At 39.6% G+C, this 20,374-nt stretch overlaps 1 protein-coding gene across 1 annotated transcript in view; it reads right to left on the bottom strand.

Annotated features, from left to right (window-relative positions):
- Positions 1-1,990: 1,990 nt before the first annotated feature.
- LOC102192248 (heparan sulfate glucosamine 3-O-sulfotransferase 6) overlaps positions 1,991-20,374 on the bottom strand; it is a 19,964-nt gene continuing 1,580 nt past the window's right edge. The window contains exon 2 of the mRNA XM_005721721.1: positions 1,991-3,586. Within this exon, the coding sequence (XP_005721778.1) occupies positions 2,944-3,586 (643 nt within the window). The 3' untranslated portion in view covers positions 1,991-2,943. The remainder of the gene's footprint in view (positions 3,587-20,374) is intronic.

The raw sequence follows: 20,374 nt of genomic DNA, 5'->3' as shown, positions 1-20,374 counted from the left end.
AAACAAGTGTGTGCCAAAAACTGACTGAACATGTGTCTACGTTCAAATGACTACAGCGCATTTAAAACTGCTGAGAGGCTTTCTGCAGTTTTACACTGTTAGAGCCAGAGTCACTTTGAAGAAAGCATTTTCCATCATGGACAAACGTATAGTTTGACATCCTGGTGAATTATCTTAATGCTGAAAGTTAGATGGGAATATTGATACCTCTCTCACATCTGTTCACTAAATATGACGCTAAAGTCAGCAGATGGGTAACATAGTTTAAACTCCAGGAACTGACTGACTAACACTCTGGGGGATACAGTCAATTTTTCGGGTCTTTTGTGGCCAGGATGTCCTGATAGTAGATAACAGATATTCAGTTCCAGACTTCCTGTTCCATGTGCCATTTATTCCTTTTGAACAAGGATAAATTCCCAAAAAGCTTATACAGAGCTTAGTCATCAGGTGATGGCTGGTTGTTGATGATTTGTGAGAGAAGGAGAGCCGAACGATTGAAAAAGAAGGTTTACAAGGTGGTGGTGAGACCTGCTATGAAGTACAGTGGGATTGGCTGAGCTGAAAGTGGCCGAGCTGAAAAGTTAATAAGATTTTAATTGGAAATGATCATTGGACAGGATTAGAATTCAATTTATCTAGGAGAGATAATTCAGGCTGAGCAGTAAGATGGTTTGAACATGTGCAGAGAAGGAAAACTGGCTATACTGGACAAAGGATGTTGAATATGGAGCTGCCGGGTAGGAGGAAAAGAAGAGGAGGACTACAGTGATGCAGAGGGTTGATGTGACAGAGTAGGATGGTAGAGATAGGGTTTGATGGAGGCAGATGATTTGCTGTGGCGACCCTTGAAGGGAGCAGTCGAAAGAAGGCGACGGTGATGACTCTGTGATTATCATATTTCATCATATGTGATCTCTTTTCTGATCTCCAAAACGATTGCTTATTTCTATCAAACCAAACCTTTTTCAAATGTTATTTGAGAAGCTTTTGCATAGTTGCACGAATATATCTGTTACTAAAGATGAGCACAGTTTAGACTGAAAACTGGCTTGATTAGTAGGCTTTTTCTAAATTTAACAAATTTAGCCTACCAGCACATTTAAACCGACATGACATTACCTTTTCACTCTAACCCTAACAGCTTTATTTTTAAGTAATGATAATGACGATAATGATCTAAAAAAAACTGCCAGTGCAGTAAAAGCATGCCTGGAAAGAAAAACACTATCGTAGATTGGCCTCACTGAAGCTTGAACTTCAGCAATGTGGGATCATCTAGATGGAGAACAAAACAAAAGGCCACCGACATCCAAAGAAAAGCTTTAAATGTCCTTCAAGAAGCCTGGAGAACAATTCCTAAACACTACTTTAAGAAATGACAAAAAAATATTGCCTAAGAGAGATCAAACTGTGTTGAAGAATAAATATGATCTTACTGTTTTTGCCTTGTATAATCTATTTGTGTTTGAATAGGCACAACAAAATGGATAGATGTCTGCCTGGATACTATATTCCCATTTATGTATTGATATATTTCAATAAACAGCTGCACCTATTTCTGTGGTGCAGCTCAAGACTTTTTGCATAGTACTTTACAGTAGCTGTGATGGATGTGGAACAGAGGCTAGCTGTGGTGTGAGATCATGACTGCTGAAGTGCCAATCTCATTTTAAAGCTGCTTTTTCTTTCAGGATGAAATATTAAACAAATAGTCTTTACAATTTCATATGATGCAAAGGAATGGGGTCATTCCTACGTCATCTCTTGCAATAACACAACACCGATTAATTACGCGTTCTTTTCTAGTCATCACGAGTCTCGTACATCTTGTCCAGGAACCGGCAAATCATCTGCCCCGCAGATGTATGTTGTAGTCTTGGCAGCAGCAAACTCGGCCTGTCTGGAATGAATACAAAGAGTTTGATCCGAATACTTCTCAGAAATAAATTGCAAAAAATGACCCAAATGCTTGTTTCAGAACAAAATATTTAGTCAGAATTTCCAGCAGAATTTCAAATACAAAAGTTTCAGAGAAAACATCTCAACAACACTGTGCCACCTTATAAATTAGACTTTTAGAAATACACAGTTACATGTAAGTACTGTACCATGTGACAGGGTAAGTGTTAATCAAACAAAGTGGAAAAACAGTCACTGGTTTACTGGCTGTAAATGTTCCTCTCCAGTCTTTAACAATGCACTCATTGCATTAATGACATAAATAACTGCAAATTTACAGCTTGTAGTTGACCATGGCTGGTTTCCCTCTCTAACCTTTTTTCATCAGAACCAGCTATATATCATCTTTGCTACATCTTGTATTTAAAAAAATGAAATGATAGTCCATAAAACAAACTTTAGACTTTTTGTAAGTGTATATAACCAGAGTTGAACTGTTATTTATGTTGATTTAGTGTAACTATTTCTGAATGATCAACTTGTGTCTCAAACCATTTGCATTTATTGTGATTGCACCATTGCGTATCAGTTACTGTCGTTTGGTTTCTCATGGCTTTGTTCACCCATCGAATCTCTTTTTCTTTTTGGTTTAACTTTGTGAACATCTCCCATTGTCAGTATTTTGGATAGCAATGGCAGCTTAACTTGGGGTGTCAAGTGCTTGAAATCCTGATTTAAGTAAATAGGCATTATGCTTTAGTTTGCCTTCTGCTTGTCTGTATGAGCACAAAACAAGCCATTTGCACAAGACTTTGTCAAAAATGCTTGCTCAAGTGCTTCAAAGAATTGAAGTTTTTCTAAACTTTGTTAGCATGGTTGTTATAAACCCAGGTGAAGGCTCCTTTGTGCATTGGCATTCAGGTATCATACCTTAAGAAATGAAAAACAAAAGGCAAGTTATACAGAGTAAAACCTTTGGCGACAAAGAACACACAGTATCCCTGCCTGTGTTTAACTGTTGGTGAATAAAACTGGCAGTTTTTAAGAGCTTTGGTGAGTTGCCATTTGGTCCCAGCCAAAGTCGTGGCCAGTCATTTGGTAAAATTTAAGATTAAAAGGTCTGTAGAAGTCTCTGAGCCTGAGCAGGACTTCAGAGGGTATCTGTGGATGGGGCCTCCCCTTTGACTTCCCCAGGCAGCGAGGCCTGCTGCTCCCCTCAGGCTTCTTTAGGCAGGGGAAACCTTTGGTCTGGTTGAAGTAGAAGTGCTTATCTGTGACCACGCGCTTGAGCCCTAGGAAGTCCTGGACCCGACCCATTTCACCCGCCGGGTCTGTTACAAGGCGTTCGCCGCTGACAAACAGGAAGCGCGACATTGGAAAGTAGCGCAGCCAGTTCTCTAGGTGCTTGGCGTAGATGCCGATGCGTACGGCGCTCCAAGACGTGTCGATGAGGCCTGTGGTGGCGTTACGAAAAGCCAGGTTCTGAAAGGATGGAAGCCCGGGAGATTTGGACAGAGTCTGCGTGTAATCGGAAACAGCGCGCGTCACAGGGTCCCGAACCACCACGATAAGCCTGGTGTGGCGGCTCATGGAGAAGACGCGCCGAGGAGCTTCTTTGGTGATGAAGTAGCTCGGGGTTTTCTCCATGGTTATCTGGCCTTCCAGAGTACGAGGCATCAGGTTCCTGGATGAAAGAGAGAAAGAGAGAAAAAGCCATTTAACACAGTCGAAAAGCCCCCCCAAAAAACCCCACTACACTGTAGTTACTGAGAGCTCACATATTAAGAGTACATATTAGAGAAATGATACATTCCCTTAATATTTCCAGCGCATTTTTTTGACGATGCCTCACTTGCCTTCGAGGCTTTTTGATTTCGGTTTGTAATTAGAGGGATAAATCGGTGATTAGAGAGAGATAAACATGGCATTAGCTGCTGGCACTGATGGAGTGACCATGTGAGTTTAGTCTGGGAGGGAGCTACTGAACGGCTACTGTAGGAAAACCGCGAGGCTATGCTAACCTCAGAAAAGTAATTTCCTCATCTCATTCGCGGCCTCCTTCTAAACAAGCTCATAACCGCTGCTCTTGCTCCTGTGTTCCTCGATGATGGGAGAATGTCCGGTTGGCCTGAAGTAATAGCCACACTGCTGTAATACCACTAGCATTTCTTACAGCACTGCTCTCACTGACACCTGGAAATCAAAAGTATAGCAGCTAACTGTTACCTAGCTAACTTTCATTATCTCGTACTGCTTGCTTTGAATTGCAAACACACTGCCAGCTGTCGGTCTACCGGCTGCTGTCGACTAAAACAGCTGCATGCTAACTACAAAAGCTTCCAGCAATCACGAGGAAGTTCCTCCAGAAATTTAGTTTAGATTACTACTTGAGTAAAATGTTATTTTTGCAGTTTGGCCATCTATGCTAATCAAAAACACTGCATTCACTTGCCAAGCGGGCATTTTTCAACAGCAGACACTTTGACCTGTCACATTAGGAAACCACAGGTGTTACTAATTACTGACGGTGCTCTGTTGTGGCTTTTCTCAGCAAGCCGAGACAGGACAGCAGAAAGAGTATCGCGCCGGTACCAGGGCCCCGAAACTGAAGCTGCTAAATGGAATTCAACTGTCATTAATCTTTTATTATTTACATGTGTGCCTTTTCTGCAATGGCTAAATGTTTTTTCCAGAAAATGGTCTATTGCTCAAATTCGGGAATGTGGGAAGACTCTTAGAAAGAACATGGTCAGATAGTGAAGTTATTTGGACAAACACACACTTTAAGGGTTCAGATAATCTAGAAAAGCTCCAATATGACTCTGCTGTTGGTTTCATGCATATTTAGGCTTTATAGTCAAAGCCAGTCAAAATATGTAATATGAAATATTATTTGAAAGTAATTTGCACCGCTGTGAAATTTAAAACGTCGGCTCACAGTTTAACCCGAGGGTAGAAATGGCATGCGTTTGTTTTTCTCTGACTTGGAATGAAATGCAATGTGATGAAGAAGTTACTGTCAAGAGGCAACAAAATGAAAGTCACAGTAACTCTGCACCGTGCCCACTCTTTGACATTGAAGTACATTATAGAGTACATAGAGCCCACCTCACCTCCAAGCAGGCAGTGGCACAGAAAACTCAACCACGCCTGAACACAGTCAAAGAAGGTTGACTTTGCAAATGTAGATTGTGTAGAATGAGGTACGAATGAAAAAGTAACCTTAACCCCAGGCCAGTCAGCTGATGAGGCTTGGGGCATTGGTGAAATAACCTTTACTATATCCTCTAACTTTAATGTCTAATATTTGTCTTTGCAGGAAGCTTAAAGTAACATTTTAACCCTCCATCACCAAGTATCTCATATTTGATGCATGAATTTCTGACTTTAAAAAAAATCTAAATCAATTGCATAAGATGTTGCAAATATGATACAAATTAAAACTAATATATAGAAATTAATATTTGATTAATTTTTGTTTTAAGTTTTTTTTAGAATGTTCAAAAAACACTCCATTTTTTTAAAATGTAAAATTTATGGCCTAAATTTAATGTTTCAGGATTTACAGGGTTAAAACTGACATGATATGACCACCTTGTGGCCTAAAATAAAATAATTTGTGTTGGTGCAAATAGCTTTTTGGTTCATTACCTTTGCACCAATATGCCTAACAGACGCAAGTCTTTCACAAATTACTGGGAGCTGGATTTGGACAGATTCCTTTTATTTTATCGATCAATCCATGCTATCAAACTCAAGCAAAGTAATAACTAACAAAAATAAGATCCAAACGATAAACTGGGATTGTTATTTAATTTATAGACTATTTGGGCTGTGGTGGTGTAACTGCATTTCTACATTTCAATTATACTACTGCAGCAGTTATACTTGCGGACTGCATACAGCCCAAAGGTATCCTATAATAGGGCTCACCATGTCTTCTGGTCCAATCCTGTTATTGCCTTTGGCTCCCTGCTTGTTATTATCAGTACTTGAGGTATTCTAGGCACACTTTGGCTTAAAAAAAAAAAAGGGCTGCCCTCTTCCTCTTGATCTTTACCCCTACTTAGATGACTCAGACTGAGAGGACATACCTCAAAAAGTTCAACAAACCCTGACCGAAGCCTGTGTTTGACTGAGAGTCTCCATAACCTGCCAGAACAGATTGTATATAAATCGGGGGGAAATGGGAGGGAAAGGAAAACCTATTTGTCTCGTATCGTTTACTTCATTCAAATGCTACCGTAACACCAAAATGGAATCTAATAACCTCCGTTGTGAAAAATATTCTGCCAATTTTCCCTCTCCTAAAAAAAACAACAAAACGCACTGGTTTGCAAAGGAGATTCAAATCGCAGGCAGCAGTTTGTGTTATAGAAATCCAAGTGGAGAAGAATGCCAGTGTTGCAACTGTGAAAGATCCCTCAGCTAATTTCCATGCTTCCCCCCTTCCCTCCTCAGCAGGCATGTGGTGGCGGTTGGGTCGGAGTCTTCGTGGTTGGTCTGCAAGTGAGGGGCTTACTGGGGCTCTGGTGTGTGGTGATGGAGACTCCATTTCTCTCTCTCTCCCTCTTTCTCTGATCCAACACACACACTCGGCTCCAACTCCGGCATGTCCCTTGGCATGAAACTCTGAGGGTAACACCAAATACACAACTTATGGCATTCATAAGAAATGTCTGACTTGGATTATGGGGGCTGAGGCAAAACAAAATTGTGAAATGTACAACAAATACCTAAAGGAAAAAAAACCCAGATGCTGTTCCCATGAGTCCTCTCTCCATTAGGGCGTAGTGTAAGCTACAACCTATAGCTCAGACGTTTCTAAGCATGTCGGTCGCGAGTTTATTTCTGGTGACCACATGATATAAGTGGCAATATAGTTTTTATGGATCTGAGTCCCAGAAAAAAAGAAGCTGAGGACCTCGTTTGCATCCCAGGAAAGTTTAAGAGCTCTGCCTTTCAGAGGAAACTGCACTCTCACATACAGTATGGGAAAAAGTTGTTGAAGCTAGGTTAAGAAGATGCTGAGAGAGCACTACAGATGTGATGTTTGCTTTGAGAGTGTTGATGGGGAAGTATTGAGAAGCTCAGTGTTTTTGTAGAATACATGTATGTGAATGAGAGAGAGACAGGTGTAACAGTGACCAACGAGTACAAGTAATGAAGGAGGATAATTAAATAATTAAAAATAAATAAATAAAAATTAAATACTTGGACTCATCCACACAAAGCAATGGACAGAGCAAAAAGTAGGTGATTTGTGACAGAAGGATAGCAGCAGGAGCGACAGGGAAGGTTTACAACATGGTAGTGAGATAGTTTGGAGAAAGGAGCACTGAGAGAAAGACAGAAGTTGAAGAAGACCAGGATGGGACAGATTAGAAATAATTACTTCTGAGGAAATGACTGGAGGAGGAGGGATGGTGGATATACTGGGCAAAGGATGCTGAATATGGAGCTGAAGAGCAGGAGGAAAAGAAGAACTCTGTAGTGAAAGAGGAGAGGATGTTAGGGATAGAGTGAGATGGACGCAGTTGACCCATAAAGGGAGCAGCCGAAAGAAGTGGAAGAAGACGATGCTGTTTTGGTAAATTTACTTCTCCTTATCCATCCTTGCCTACCTGTGTCACCCACTTTTTCCAATATGATTCCCGAAATCCCATCGGAAAAACATGTGCGATCAATTCAGTGAGTATTTCCAGCTGAGAAAAAAGAATAGTCGCATCCTTTAATGATCATATTTTCTGGCCCATTAATATTACTGTCACAGGAATCAGCCTGACACTGGAAAAACTGATATTAACACCATCGATACCCCCTCACCCTCTTTTTTTAATTGTATTTTTCTGAGTTTCCAGCATGTTTGAACTATTTCGTGAGTGTGCTGCAGCACTAAATGGATGTTTCATTTCAGTCAGGCTAATGAACGCCACAGTAACCTGTTTGAGGCACAGAGGGGCTTCTATTGACGTCGTGTTTACATTTTTAGGCCACACAGTGATGGAACACAGGGTGGGGGGAGGAAAGGGGCTGCCGGTAAGGGTGGATTACAGCTGAGAGAAGAAGAAGAGGAAGAAGAAGAAGAAGAAGATCAGCGATTGTGAGTCTAAAAAAACAAAAGGCGAGAGCCACAGATGGAGAGAAGAAAAGCAGCAGCGAGAAAGCACAAAACAGGGGCATCTCATCTAATCTCCCATTATCTCATGAAGATGAGAAGAAAATCAAAATGTTTGTTCTTTTTATCTGATCACAACTGGTGTGTGTGTGTGTGAAATGGTGCCAGAGAGAGTTTAGGGCGACCTAGCAACCTGATGTTTGTTTTCATCACACCTCTCCCATCAGCATCTGGAGCAGGAATGCGGTTTGGTCCGATAGTATGCTGATGTGCATTTATCTGTGCATACAAATGCATCCAGGCACACACACTCTCTCTTTCGCACACACACACACACATTTAGCTTGTGGTCTGTGTGGGTGGGCTGAGGTTTATTAGAGACTGTTTAAATGGCTGCAAACTTGTGGGCTTTTATTTATCAACAGAAAATGAGCACACATCAGTTTAGTAGTTTGTGCTGCCCTCAAAGGCAAGAGAAAAGCAGGGGCTACTTGACAAACAGATTATCTGAAAAAGTATTTTTCAGCCACCCCGATTAATCAGAACAAAATGAATAATTTTGGATTTTGATGAATGGAGGATAAAGTTTTTCTACAGTTTGATCATTACGGAATATAAGGCGGGACTTCTCGTAGCTAACACTACAGAGTTTGATCTTCCTTTTATAAAAGCAAAAGGAAAATATGCCATGTACTAAATCGTAGATTAAATTGATATATCTATTTTCTTTCTAATACCCAGCAAAGATTATGCACATTCCTACCACTTTTTGCAACCTGAACGCCTTATTTGTTTTTAAAAAAGCGGTTTGGTAAGGTAAGGTACTGTGAATGCCTATTATCACTTTTCCAGTGGTAAGCACATTCCCCGGCCATTTCCATTTCTGTTTGTGCACAACCCATCTTGCTCTGTCTGCCTTCTCCTTACACACACATATATAAACACAGCGCACACATGTGCACACTGTAACCATCTGAACATGCCCTCCACAGGATGGACCCACATCTGGGAGCAATGAAGTTCTTAGTTTGTGTGCGCGTGTTGGATGTGTGTGCGCATGGCGGAGATGAGGGAAGTGTTTCTGGTTTAGGAAGTTTCCCTCTGGTCCCAGAGTTCGGAGCTCTGAAAGCTGTGATCCATACAGGCTCTGCCGGGCCTGAGGCCAGATCCCCGGACCCTCTTAATCCCCACCAGCCTGCGCTGCACGGAAATGGACTCTTCCACCCCGAAGGTCAGGGGCAGATGGTTGCGTTTCACGGAGCGAGACCACCGGGGATCACGGAGATCATGTAATGCAACATGTCATCACGAGCAGACTCTCTCGTATGTGTTGCGTTTCCTTCCTCTATCTCCGACATTTTTTCTCGCCTCACCTCCTTTCTTCCACTCCTGATCCCCCCCTTTTTTTTTAACAACTTCAAAGCTTCCCCTCGGCCTCTACTGTATCCTTCAAAGTGAGAATGTTATGAATGCATTTGACATGTGTGAAGGGATTTTAAAACACACTGACATCCTCAAACCACTACAGAGGGACGTCTGAAGACGGATACAGTTAGCCTGCGTGTGTTCAAAGATCTGTAAAAGCTGCTGCGTGGAGGGAGAGGGTTGTCATTACTGTCGGCAAATACAGGGCTGAGAAGTTTCTGTGGGCTGATTAGAAGTCAGCAGGGACTGTAAGCAACTCAATAAAAGGGGAGCTAAAGTAGTGCTTCACTTTGTGTCTGTTGGAGTCGGGCCATTGCGTTAGTTGGATGATGTTTTTGGCTGCTTATCTTTATTTAAATGTACCCAATGCCTTGTGTAAATACAAGAAATCTTGCACATCTTCTCCTTTACTTCTTTGGCTGCCAAAAATAGATTTGATCAATAATAATAATAACAAACGGAAACTGAATGTGGGATTCTTGTGTGTCTAAATGCAATTCAAGAGGCTTTTTTTAATTCAAAGAACGACACCCTACAGGGTTTACGCAGCGTTCATTAAAAATGTAAGACCTTTAAAATATTCCAGGCAGTGATATTTAATTTTATATTACATTTTTGTTAATACTTCCCAGCAGTATGTAAGAATTCCTAGCATTAAAAATTAATTGACGGGCTGACCGTAATCAGACAATGAGCTTCTAAGTTAAAATAGGTTTAGTATGAAGTATTGGTAAGAAGTGGTCAAAAAGCACTTACAATGCAAAACTAGCTGAAGTTACTGTCTCTGTTAGGACCTATAAGAATTTACGCCTGCTTACTGGACGCGTATTCAGTGTTTTTAATGCTTCTTGGACATCTGTGCTACGTTATAGGTTGGCACAAGAGTCTTACACAATATCTGTGTGACATAAATCCATCACAGATCATGTTACGCTCCCTTCAGTTGTGTACGTGTGTGTTTTTGCGTGTGTGTGGCAGACTATTACACGCTCTGAAGGTTGCTGTCTGGCTGACGCACCAGGGTGGCGATGAGTATTTTTACCGAGGAGGTTTGCATCACTGGGGTAGGTCGGTAGGAAAGAGCTGAAGAATGCGTCTAGCTGAGGGGAAAAATAGAGGCGTAACAGTTAATAGACACATCTCAAGGCCCGAGAGCGGTGAGTGAGCGAGCGAGCGAGGAGCAGTCAGAGTTTCCCCTGAAAAAAGATCAGAGCAGATAATGAAAGAGGAAGGTTTTGTTGTCAAACGCATGTGTGAATTTCAATAAAACCACTAAGCTGTAGCATTCGGTGGAAACCGACTGCACTGAATGAATGTGTTTTACATTGAACTTCTGCCTTTTTATAACACATTATATTTTTGGGAGAGTAGCTTAACATTTTGGAAAATACTACACTCGTAAATCTCTTAAAGAAGACAGAATGAAGATCAGGAAGAAAGGATGTGGTGATAAGATCTTACTGATAACAGAACAGCCTGTAATGACAGAAAGCACTAAAGTACGGAAACCCTCATGAGTGTCTGGGCGTGTGAGTCTACTTTTTTGTGCCCGTACAAGTGAGTTTAAATAACTGTGTGTGTGTTTGCACGTGCATGTCACTTCCCCTGATTGCTCCCACCCTGCTTGACTTATCAAGTGGGAAAATCTACTGTTGTGCTCCTGCCGGGGCCCACAGCGGCCCGCTTGTGGGGCTTTATCTCCGAGCAGCTAACCGGGGGGCCTTTAAGGGGCCCCGCCCTGCCTTTCCCCATCTCCCGAATGCAGGATGAATACGGCCAGATAGAGTGGGTGGAGAAAGCGAGGGACTCTTCCATTTCCTCCCTTCTCGAATGTAACCCCGGTGATGTCACAATGTCAGATCTCACCGACATCACAGGACGCTGCGGTTGTATAATTAGGCTGGCAGTAAGATGTCAACACTTGGGAATGCATGTGAGCATGAGAGAAGTTTCTTTGGATTAAGCAAATACTCAATGAACTGCCCTAACACCACTTACTCATATGAGAATGTTTGCTACTTTATCAAAGAATATCCAGAGGAAGAGGACACAAACACACGATTCAAGAGCATTGAGTATTTGAGTATTGTAGAAACATGAGAAAAAAACAAAAGAAGAACGCTACAAGAGGGGAAAAAAAGAAACTGCTGGAAAATTTGAGCGTAATGAGAACCAGATGAGCGAGCAAGTGGGAGGCGGGAACAGGTGTGGTACATTAAACACAGGTGATACTAATGCAATTGAAGGTGGGACAAAAAAATCACAATATAGGGAAGTCAAAGACAGGAAGTAGAAATCACTAATGTACAAAAAAGACCACAAATTACAAAATAAAACAACAACCCAAAAAAAGCAGTTATAATTATGTTATTACTATGTTATCTATACTACGTATATATATTTATATTATTATTTGCTCTTGACTGATGTGCACTGTTTGGCCTATTGACTGAATGACAATAATTCAATCAAACAGTGCACGTCTACAGTTCATGTATGAGCCTGTTTTGGACATAATAATGAATATGAGCATTTCTAGTCACTATGTTCACTATAAAAATAATGAAAAAATTTGATATAAATATATTAAAACCATACGGCAAAATGTATATCATTTTTACAGCTTGACAAATCTATAATAACAGCAATTATAATTTTATACCACAAATATGACCCATTATAGCAAACAGATAAATTGCTGTTTATTGCCTTTTGACTTGCTGTTAGTTTGCCCTCGGCCCAGTTAGTCCAGTTAAATATTAAACATGTGCAAAGAGGTACATGCTGTAATGTTTACCCTTCCCTTTGACCGTGCACTAGCACCAGGGAACACACGCTTCCACTAATTAAACAGCTCCTCTAAATGAGTACATACACATGTGGGACAAACACACCTCAGCAACGCTATAATTGACTCAATATGGACTTTTGCTTGCCTGGCAACTCCCCAGGTCCCGACCAATAAGAACACTCGATACTGTACGATCGTGGAAACCCACTTCCGAGCAGTTGCAGCCTTCATCCCTGTGGTTTCTCAGCTCATTGTTAGCACTGTCTTAAGCTGAAAAACGGAAATCACTGCTGGCAGAGACTGGGCTTTTACAACTGGAAACCATCCTTGCAGCGTTCTGCCATTAGTAGCATCTATCAGGCTCTTTGCAAGCTTTGGCTACATTTGTCCAGACATCAAACATTCAGGACACAGAAGGGTTTTGGATGAACATGAAGCAGGAGCTGGTGTTGGTTTCCAGATTTCCACCCATCACCGTGTCTTGTTTGATGTTTTGCTTGTCCTCAAATTCAGCTGTAGCTCTCTCTGCCAGAGTTTCAGGCATAATTAACCTAATTTCCTCTCAAAACCCACACAGACATCACTAACAATCAACCAGTTATTCTAAGTTGGTTAGTTCCAGTTTAGGGGAGTTTTCTAGGAAGGTTTTGTAGCAGACAAAGAAAAGTGTGTTTTTCTGTGGCTGCAGGTTCTCACGACCCACCCACCCCCAAGCCTGTCAGGCAGTCAGACATTAAACAGAGATGGACACCAATGAGAGGTCAGCAGCCACACACAAATACACAAACCGTCAATAATTACCTGCCTCTCCAGTGAGAGCATTTGTGGCAAATTTGGTGTGGATTTGTGGATTAATATTAACTATGAATGAAAAGCAGGAAACATCGTAGAGGAAGCAGAATTAAAAGGAGATTTAAATGTCTGAGCTTTAATAGATTGTGGAGCTGACTAAAAATCCCCAGAAGATGGCGAATGTATAAAAGAATATTAAAGACATTTTAAATATTTTTATGTTGTTTTTTACAACAAGCATTTTGAACATTTTAGAATTCAAACTGTTTTACTAACTATTACTATACATTAGGGTTGTTAAACGTAAACGTATAAAATAAAAAAATTATTTAAAAAAAATTATTAAAATAATGAAAATAAATTAAAATAAATACAAAAATATATATAATTGAAAATATATAAAATTAAAAATATAATAACAAATATGAATATATAAACATTAAATTAAGTTGAAGACATAATTCACCAGTTTGTGGTTAGAAAAACTACAGAATTTTTAACATAATGTTAAATTGAAAAAAAAAAAAGATTTATTAATCACGGTTAAATGAATATCAATGTTGCATCATTAACATGGGCGATGTACTGGAGTTAAAAATATTCATTTTAAAGGGATATAAAACGGTACTTATATCCCAGAACTGTACACAGCTTCAAATTTGCTTACCATAGTTCCTCAAATATGAGTAAATATGGCCAAGAGCTACAGATCAAAATGAGCCTATGACTAACTCTGGTATATTTAAAGTAATGTCCACCAATGTAAACTGGGGTTGTTAAAAAACAGTAGACAACATAATGGCCAGAGGTGTGGTCGACATGATCAAATAAAGGTCTCAAATAAGCAATAATAAGCTGTTTGTCTTGTATGTTTGCCCTCCTTTTGTTCGTGCAGCGGTCATCAACGTTCACGTTAGATTAGCAAAGCTGTGACACCATGAGTGCAGTGGGTAGCTGCTGGCCTATGAGTGAGTGGAGCATATAAGTATAATAGGTGCTTATTTAAGTGAAATAAATAAAAATGTGTGCTGTATTGTTACTGTAACATGTATATTTTTAAAAAATGTAACGTAAAAACCTTTTAAAAGTAAAAGCCTACATCTAATTTATAAGTATATTTAAATATGTGTGTGTGTGTGCGTGTGTGTATTCATATGCACAATATGAAGAGTGTTACCATTATCATATAGTTATTGACTCGTTAGTTTTGTTTCTCTCCTCACACCTCTTTCATTTCCTCTTTTTCATTTAAGAGTAAGCTACGTCTGCAGATCTTGCACTATTTTTAACCCCCCCCCCCCAATTTTTCCTCATGCATGCTCATTTAATATAAAAAGACTAATAACAGTGTAAAGGGGGGAAAAATAAAGCAAGAGGTTTGGTGGAAATGAAGGCAAATGATGTGATGAAAAGAAGGTGACGGAGGTAGAAATAGGATTATTATTTTGTCGTCTGTGGCAGCTCATCAGTCATCCTGATCTCGCAGGTCTCCTGCTGCCTCGTCTGCTCTGTCTGTTTAACGAGGAGAGGCTGATTTCAATGAGTCTGCGACTGAAGAACAAGAGCGACGCCCCCTCTTCTTTGAGTCTTACTAAAAATGCCCATACTCAGCACAGCAGTTTGGAATTAAAACCCCAAACAGAAGAATTAAAAACCAGTCTGAGCGATGAACAACACAAACTTTCTCTTTCTGTAACTGTGATTGAAATGTGGTAAGTTTCATACTTTCCCCAGTGATCCTTTCATTGTTCATCTCTCACCAGTCATCTGTTTCTATTAAATTTGACTGGATGAAAATGGCGTGCTGGCGGGGGGAAAGGTCGAACAGTGACGAGCTGTCAAAAAACTGATGACAGGGCTACATCAGGCCTTTTTTTGACCAAGTAAAAATCCATACCTCCTCCAGAACAAGTCTAGTTTGATTGAGTCACATTTAATTACAGCGCTTAAGCTTTTCCAGCTGAATTTTGTACTCGTTCTGATAATAACATCTCTCTATATATAGGTAAATAATCTCATGTGTGTCAGTTCTGACAGACATGTTGGATGATGCTACTAATGTTAATGGTTTGAACCCACTTGTTTACTCTTGTAGTGATACAGCTTCAAACATCCAAAGCACTGAACCTTGTCTTCCAAGGAAAGCTGCCTTTCTTTCTTTGCATTTCCTATTTTTCTGAATTCTTTATTGAAAGTGTCTCTTTCCCTCCCAGTCCTTGTTTACTCTAAAAAAAACACTCCGTAACACGCAGCTTCCAAGAATGTGAGTACTGAGAAATTCAACCAGAGAATCCCATGTGATTGGTAGAGTGCCCTAACAGGAAATACAACCTGGACATTACTGTCTAGGTGGCGCATCTAACCCTCAGCTGAATTATACAACACGCTCCCTTGGTTTTACGACAAGAAAACGAAATGAGTCGATAAGGAAAGAGAAAGAAAAGTAGTGACTGTGAGGAGGCATAAAGAGAACGAGGCTCTAAAAGGAGTGAGAGCGTGTCCAGTGGCTTTACATTACACAGTTTGAGTGACCTGAACAAGCCAATAAATCCACTCCATCAACACTCAGACTGTGGGGCATAAATGTCAGCCGCGGATGGGAGTACGAGCTTCTTGTCAACAAGATGGAATATTCAGAAGTTAATTCATTTCTGCTGCAACAGCGTGATAAAGGCAGAGAGGAGGAAATCGATAGGAAGAACGTATTTTAGGTGATCAATATGGGGAAATGACATTTATATCTGCGAGATATTTATAGCGTCAAGAAATGATGGGGAGAAGAAGAAGAAGAAGAAGAAGAAGAAGAAGAAAGTGGATGGAGATCAGGTATACAGCTGAAGCAGTGTGAATGAATCCAAGCTCACACACATGCTCACACTCACTCATTGCACACCATGGCTGTCTGAACCCCCATTCCCCACCACAAAGCCACAGAATCGTTTCCAGTAGATGGTACAGCCAAGGCTTTTCCACATATAAGCATTTTTTCTGAAACAATTTGCCAAATGCTTCCTTTAAGGATGTCCATGTGTTTTACTTGGTTACCAGCTGAAGACAGGGCCATGGCTCTCTGAGCTCAAAGACACTTTGAAATGAAGAGCTCTGTCAGAGAATACTAAGTGATACTTTCCAGCACAATTTCAGATGATTTTGTTGGCTTCATATGCTACGGTTCTGTTTCAAATTGATATATTTGAATCACTAGGTACTTAGGCTGTAATTACACTTAATTAGTCATATTTTTTTCTATTACAAAAATAGATTAGATTTGGAATTATGGAAAAGGCAGAAAAGCAGGAAAATCAAAGGAAGGAGGGAAAAGAAGATATTAGTAGAGTGCGACAAATTTGGCATTTTTGAGACAGATAAATTGCAGATATTTGGCAATTTAAGTATTTGATATTCTGATATATCTGTTAATATTTCCTTTGAAACGTCAAATATAAAAAGATTTCCCAAAGTTTGGTATATGTAAATATTTATTTACTACTGCTATGCTCTGTCCAGCTTTGCTAAGAGCAGCTAGTTGTTGTTTAGGGCGTTCTAAACACAATAGCCAACAAGGAATTTGAAAAGTGCCCTCTGGTGGACAAACTGTACAACGTCAATGCTCAAAACATGGCTGAAGGGTGTTTCTCTAGTCGTTTCCTTACTTATTAAAATGTAATTTAACAGCTGTTATAAAACCAGTTGGCAAATTAGCAAATAGCTAATAATGGCTAATAAGATAAGCTCCAGATACTACAGTAAATGTACTTTTTATACAGACTATAATGTAGCATACAGGGTAAATGTGCTGATGTCAATAAATGGTTACATTATTAAAGTACCTATGCTGTAGATAATATTTTCAGAAGGCTATTATGTCTACGATAAAGTTGCGTGTAGTTGCACAAAAAAACTAAAGAAGCTAAGTGATCTCAGTACTTCTGCATAACATAGTTTTTTAATAGTTTTTACATTTGGGAAGATATATCCTTAAAATATAAAATAAAATCGTTTGACAATACTTTTTTTGCACTACTACCACCTGGACTGGCAGAAGGTTTAGCTATTTATTTTGTTAGTTTGACTTAGGCTCACTTTTTCAACCATTAGCAAAAACCTTTAGATGCGTTAGTCATTCCATCTGCTTATCCAAAAATTTTAGATATTGTTTATTTACTTATTTCAGTTATTTACTTATTTCTAGTACCAATAAACTTGTATCAGATGTTATGTATTTTTTTTCTTGTATTTTATCATTTTAACTATTTATTTATTTTTTACCTGGATATAATAGTTACAATAATTTATCCATTAGTTATCTAGCCTTTTTGCTACTTAGCTAACCTGTATCCAACTTTGCGTGATGTTGTGTAAATAAATTAAAAATAATTTTTCAACCTAATATTAATTTTACTAATATTACTTTTAGCTACTTAGCTTAGCATTACCAATCATCCTTTATTCAGAGGCATTAATCCCACAAAGTTCTGATGCATTATGTAGCATTTATTATATGTGATTCTACTTATTTATTATTTCCACAATGTGTTTAAATCACAATCTTTTTCACCCACCCTCCCCCCCAATACTTGAGTAACTCTATGGTATAACATGTACTCCCTCCAGTTTTAAGTAATGTATGATCTAAGCCTTGTTTGGAGTCACTGGACTACTTCCACCTCCTTTGATCATCTATCTGTCTCACATAAAATAAAAAAGTAGATACATAAGTCAGTGCTTGTCTGTAAGCCAGAGGACTACATAGCCCTTGGGCACAATAAGTGTCCCCTGTTGCACTCAGGTGTAGGATGACTGCAGTTCTCATCAAGGATGAGTGCTACGTGGCGAGGCGGTGGCTGGATGGGAGGGGTGTTGACTAATGCTCGATAAGGCCTTGTTTAACTGCAGCTAGGAGCCTAATTCATCTCAGCCCCTTCATATGTCCCTGAGCTGTCCACGTTAATGCCTGACCTGTCATTACACCGGTCCAATTCGCGCAGTGTTGACAAGAGCTGTCAGCGGATTAGGATGGAGCAAAAACACACATTTCATTATATCTTCAAAGGAGAAAAGAAAAGAGAGACAAAAAACACAGAGATGTTTTACATCACATCTGTGTTAAAAAGAACAGGGGTAAGGTCACTTTCCTATCAACAGAAAGTATAAAGAACATGTAAAGGTCACTGATCTCTCCACATTTAATCCTGTTAGGTCTTGCTTTGTCATCACTGACACCGGCAAATGGCTTACAAATCGTGACATTTACATTTTCTTTTCTTTCTTTCTTTTTTTTTTACATCTCTTACGCAGCAATGTGCATTTAAAAATAGGTTCTTAGCAAACAGACTGCAGCCAGTAACACTAAAGAAAGAAGATTTTTTAAAAGATAGTCAGCGAACACAGCATAGCTGTAACGGCAGCACTAATCCACCTGATTAGTCTAGTTTTGCACCTCACTTATCTCATGGCTTTGGTAACATGTGAGAGGGAAAAGATATTAAAAAACAAACAAAAAAGGTTTCACCTTCACCTTTAAATCAAAATGCAAGCTTGAGGTTTTCATCAAGGTTACTGTGTATCTTTATCACTTTAGCAATTAATTAATTGATTTAAAATAAATAGAAAAACTGAACTGAAATCTGCATTTAATTATAATTTAGAGGTTACGGAGGACGGGTGAATAAAACAATTAATTTCAAGCCCAACTTTTGGATTCCAGGAAAAATAAGATGATTAAATAATTGATTACTAAGTAAATATACATATTAACTGAAAATAACATAAACAGTGTTCCACTGTTAATGAGCTAAAAATTGCAGTTTGTTTCTTTAACAGTTAATTTTGCATTTTTTGTATTACCCATCTATTGCTGACTCTATTCACAGTGATCCCCTGTCTGTGTTTGTGATTCTCAGACATACTTATTACTCTGTCAGCTCTGTCTTTATCTGTTCTCTGTTCGTAATCTAGATTTGTAAGATAGGATCACAGCTGGTATTTAAATTTACAGATATCACCTTTTTCCACCTAACCATTTAACGTGCTTTTTTTTTTTATTTTTGGGTGTATGTGAATCTGCTGGACCAGCACCTGACAATTCAAAGACACACCTGTTGGCATGGAGAGCAAATCTGTTTAGATAAAACTGCAATAAAAGCGCAGCTCACTCACTTCTAGATTTTTATTGCACTCTGCCGATAAAAGTGTCCCTTACTCTGGTGTGCGCTGGAATTTTTATTGTCTAATTAAAGGTTTTATGGGATTGAACTAGTCCACTTCTGTGCTGTGCTTTAATCGTCCCAAAGTTCAGCATCACTGATGATAAACCTATCTTCACATCTTAAACTGAAACTGCCCCGAGAAGCATTTCCCACATACAAAACGTCCCCCATCGTTCATCTTTCTCTTTGTTATCATGCATGCACCGTGCATTTAGCAGGAAATCCCCAGCCTCTTCCGCATTCAGTACCACTGTTAAGTGGTAAAAACGCCAGCCTACACTTGTGCATGCATACTTTGATCTCTGATGTCACTCAGCAGTTATTGCACCCTTCCAGCGAACAGCTGATTACCTGTCGTGTATTGACGACACCTGCCACCCCTCCACATTCACCTCTACCCTTTCCACATCTCTTCATCAAACTGTCATTTACTCTGCCGATCCTCTGTAATGGCTCTCATCTTTCCTCCTCCGCACACTAACTCTTGATTTTTTCTGTCTTCTGCAAATTTGAGGTGATCTGTAACGTCCGTCTATATTGTTAAAAGACAGTAAAAAAGATAAATGTTAACATTTTTCTCTGGAGAGTGCTATCATTAAAAAAAACTGCTTCATTGATTCAGTAGAAAGAGCAACTTGTACCAAAAGAAATATGTCCTTTAAAATCTGGGCCACCATCAGATCAACGACACCACCAGCTTCCACAATAACCCACCCTCTCTCTGTGTGATCAGGGGCTGATAGTGACGAAGGCTCTCAGGGGACCAGCATGGACACTTAGCCAGGCGGTGTGTCAGCTCAATAAACAGCAATTTATTGGCAGGGGACTGAATACGCTGCCATCCTTGCAAGCTATCAGCAGAGCATCTTATTGGTGCTGAGAGATATTAATGAAGAGAGAAAAGGTGAGGAAATAGGTTAGAAGAGCTCAGCTCTCCTCACCTCTCCTCTTTCACTACAGCCTGGACTAAAAGAGACTTTATTTGCACTAATAAGGAGGGAGTGTGTTGAATTTGTTGTGCTATTGTTACATCATGTGCCAGGCAGTCCTATTTCAATATTTAGTGCAACAAGGATGAGACACAAGAGACACAAACACATATTTTCAGTATGTGAGTCCCCTTGGGATATATCACCT

Source organism: Pundamilia nyererei, unplaced genomic scaffold (genome assembly GCF_000239375.1).
Source record: "Pundamilia nyererei isolate P.nyererei 1_Seehausen unplaced genomic scaffold, PunNye1.0 scaffold00005, whole genome shotgun sequence".
NCBI lineage: Eukaryota > Metazoa > Chordata > Actinopteri > Cichliformes > Cichlidae > Pundamilia > Pundamilia nyererei.
This window is presented reverse-complemented; position numbering and strand designations above follow the sequence as displayed.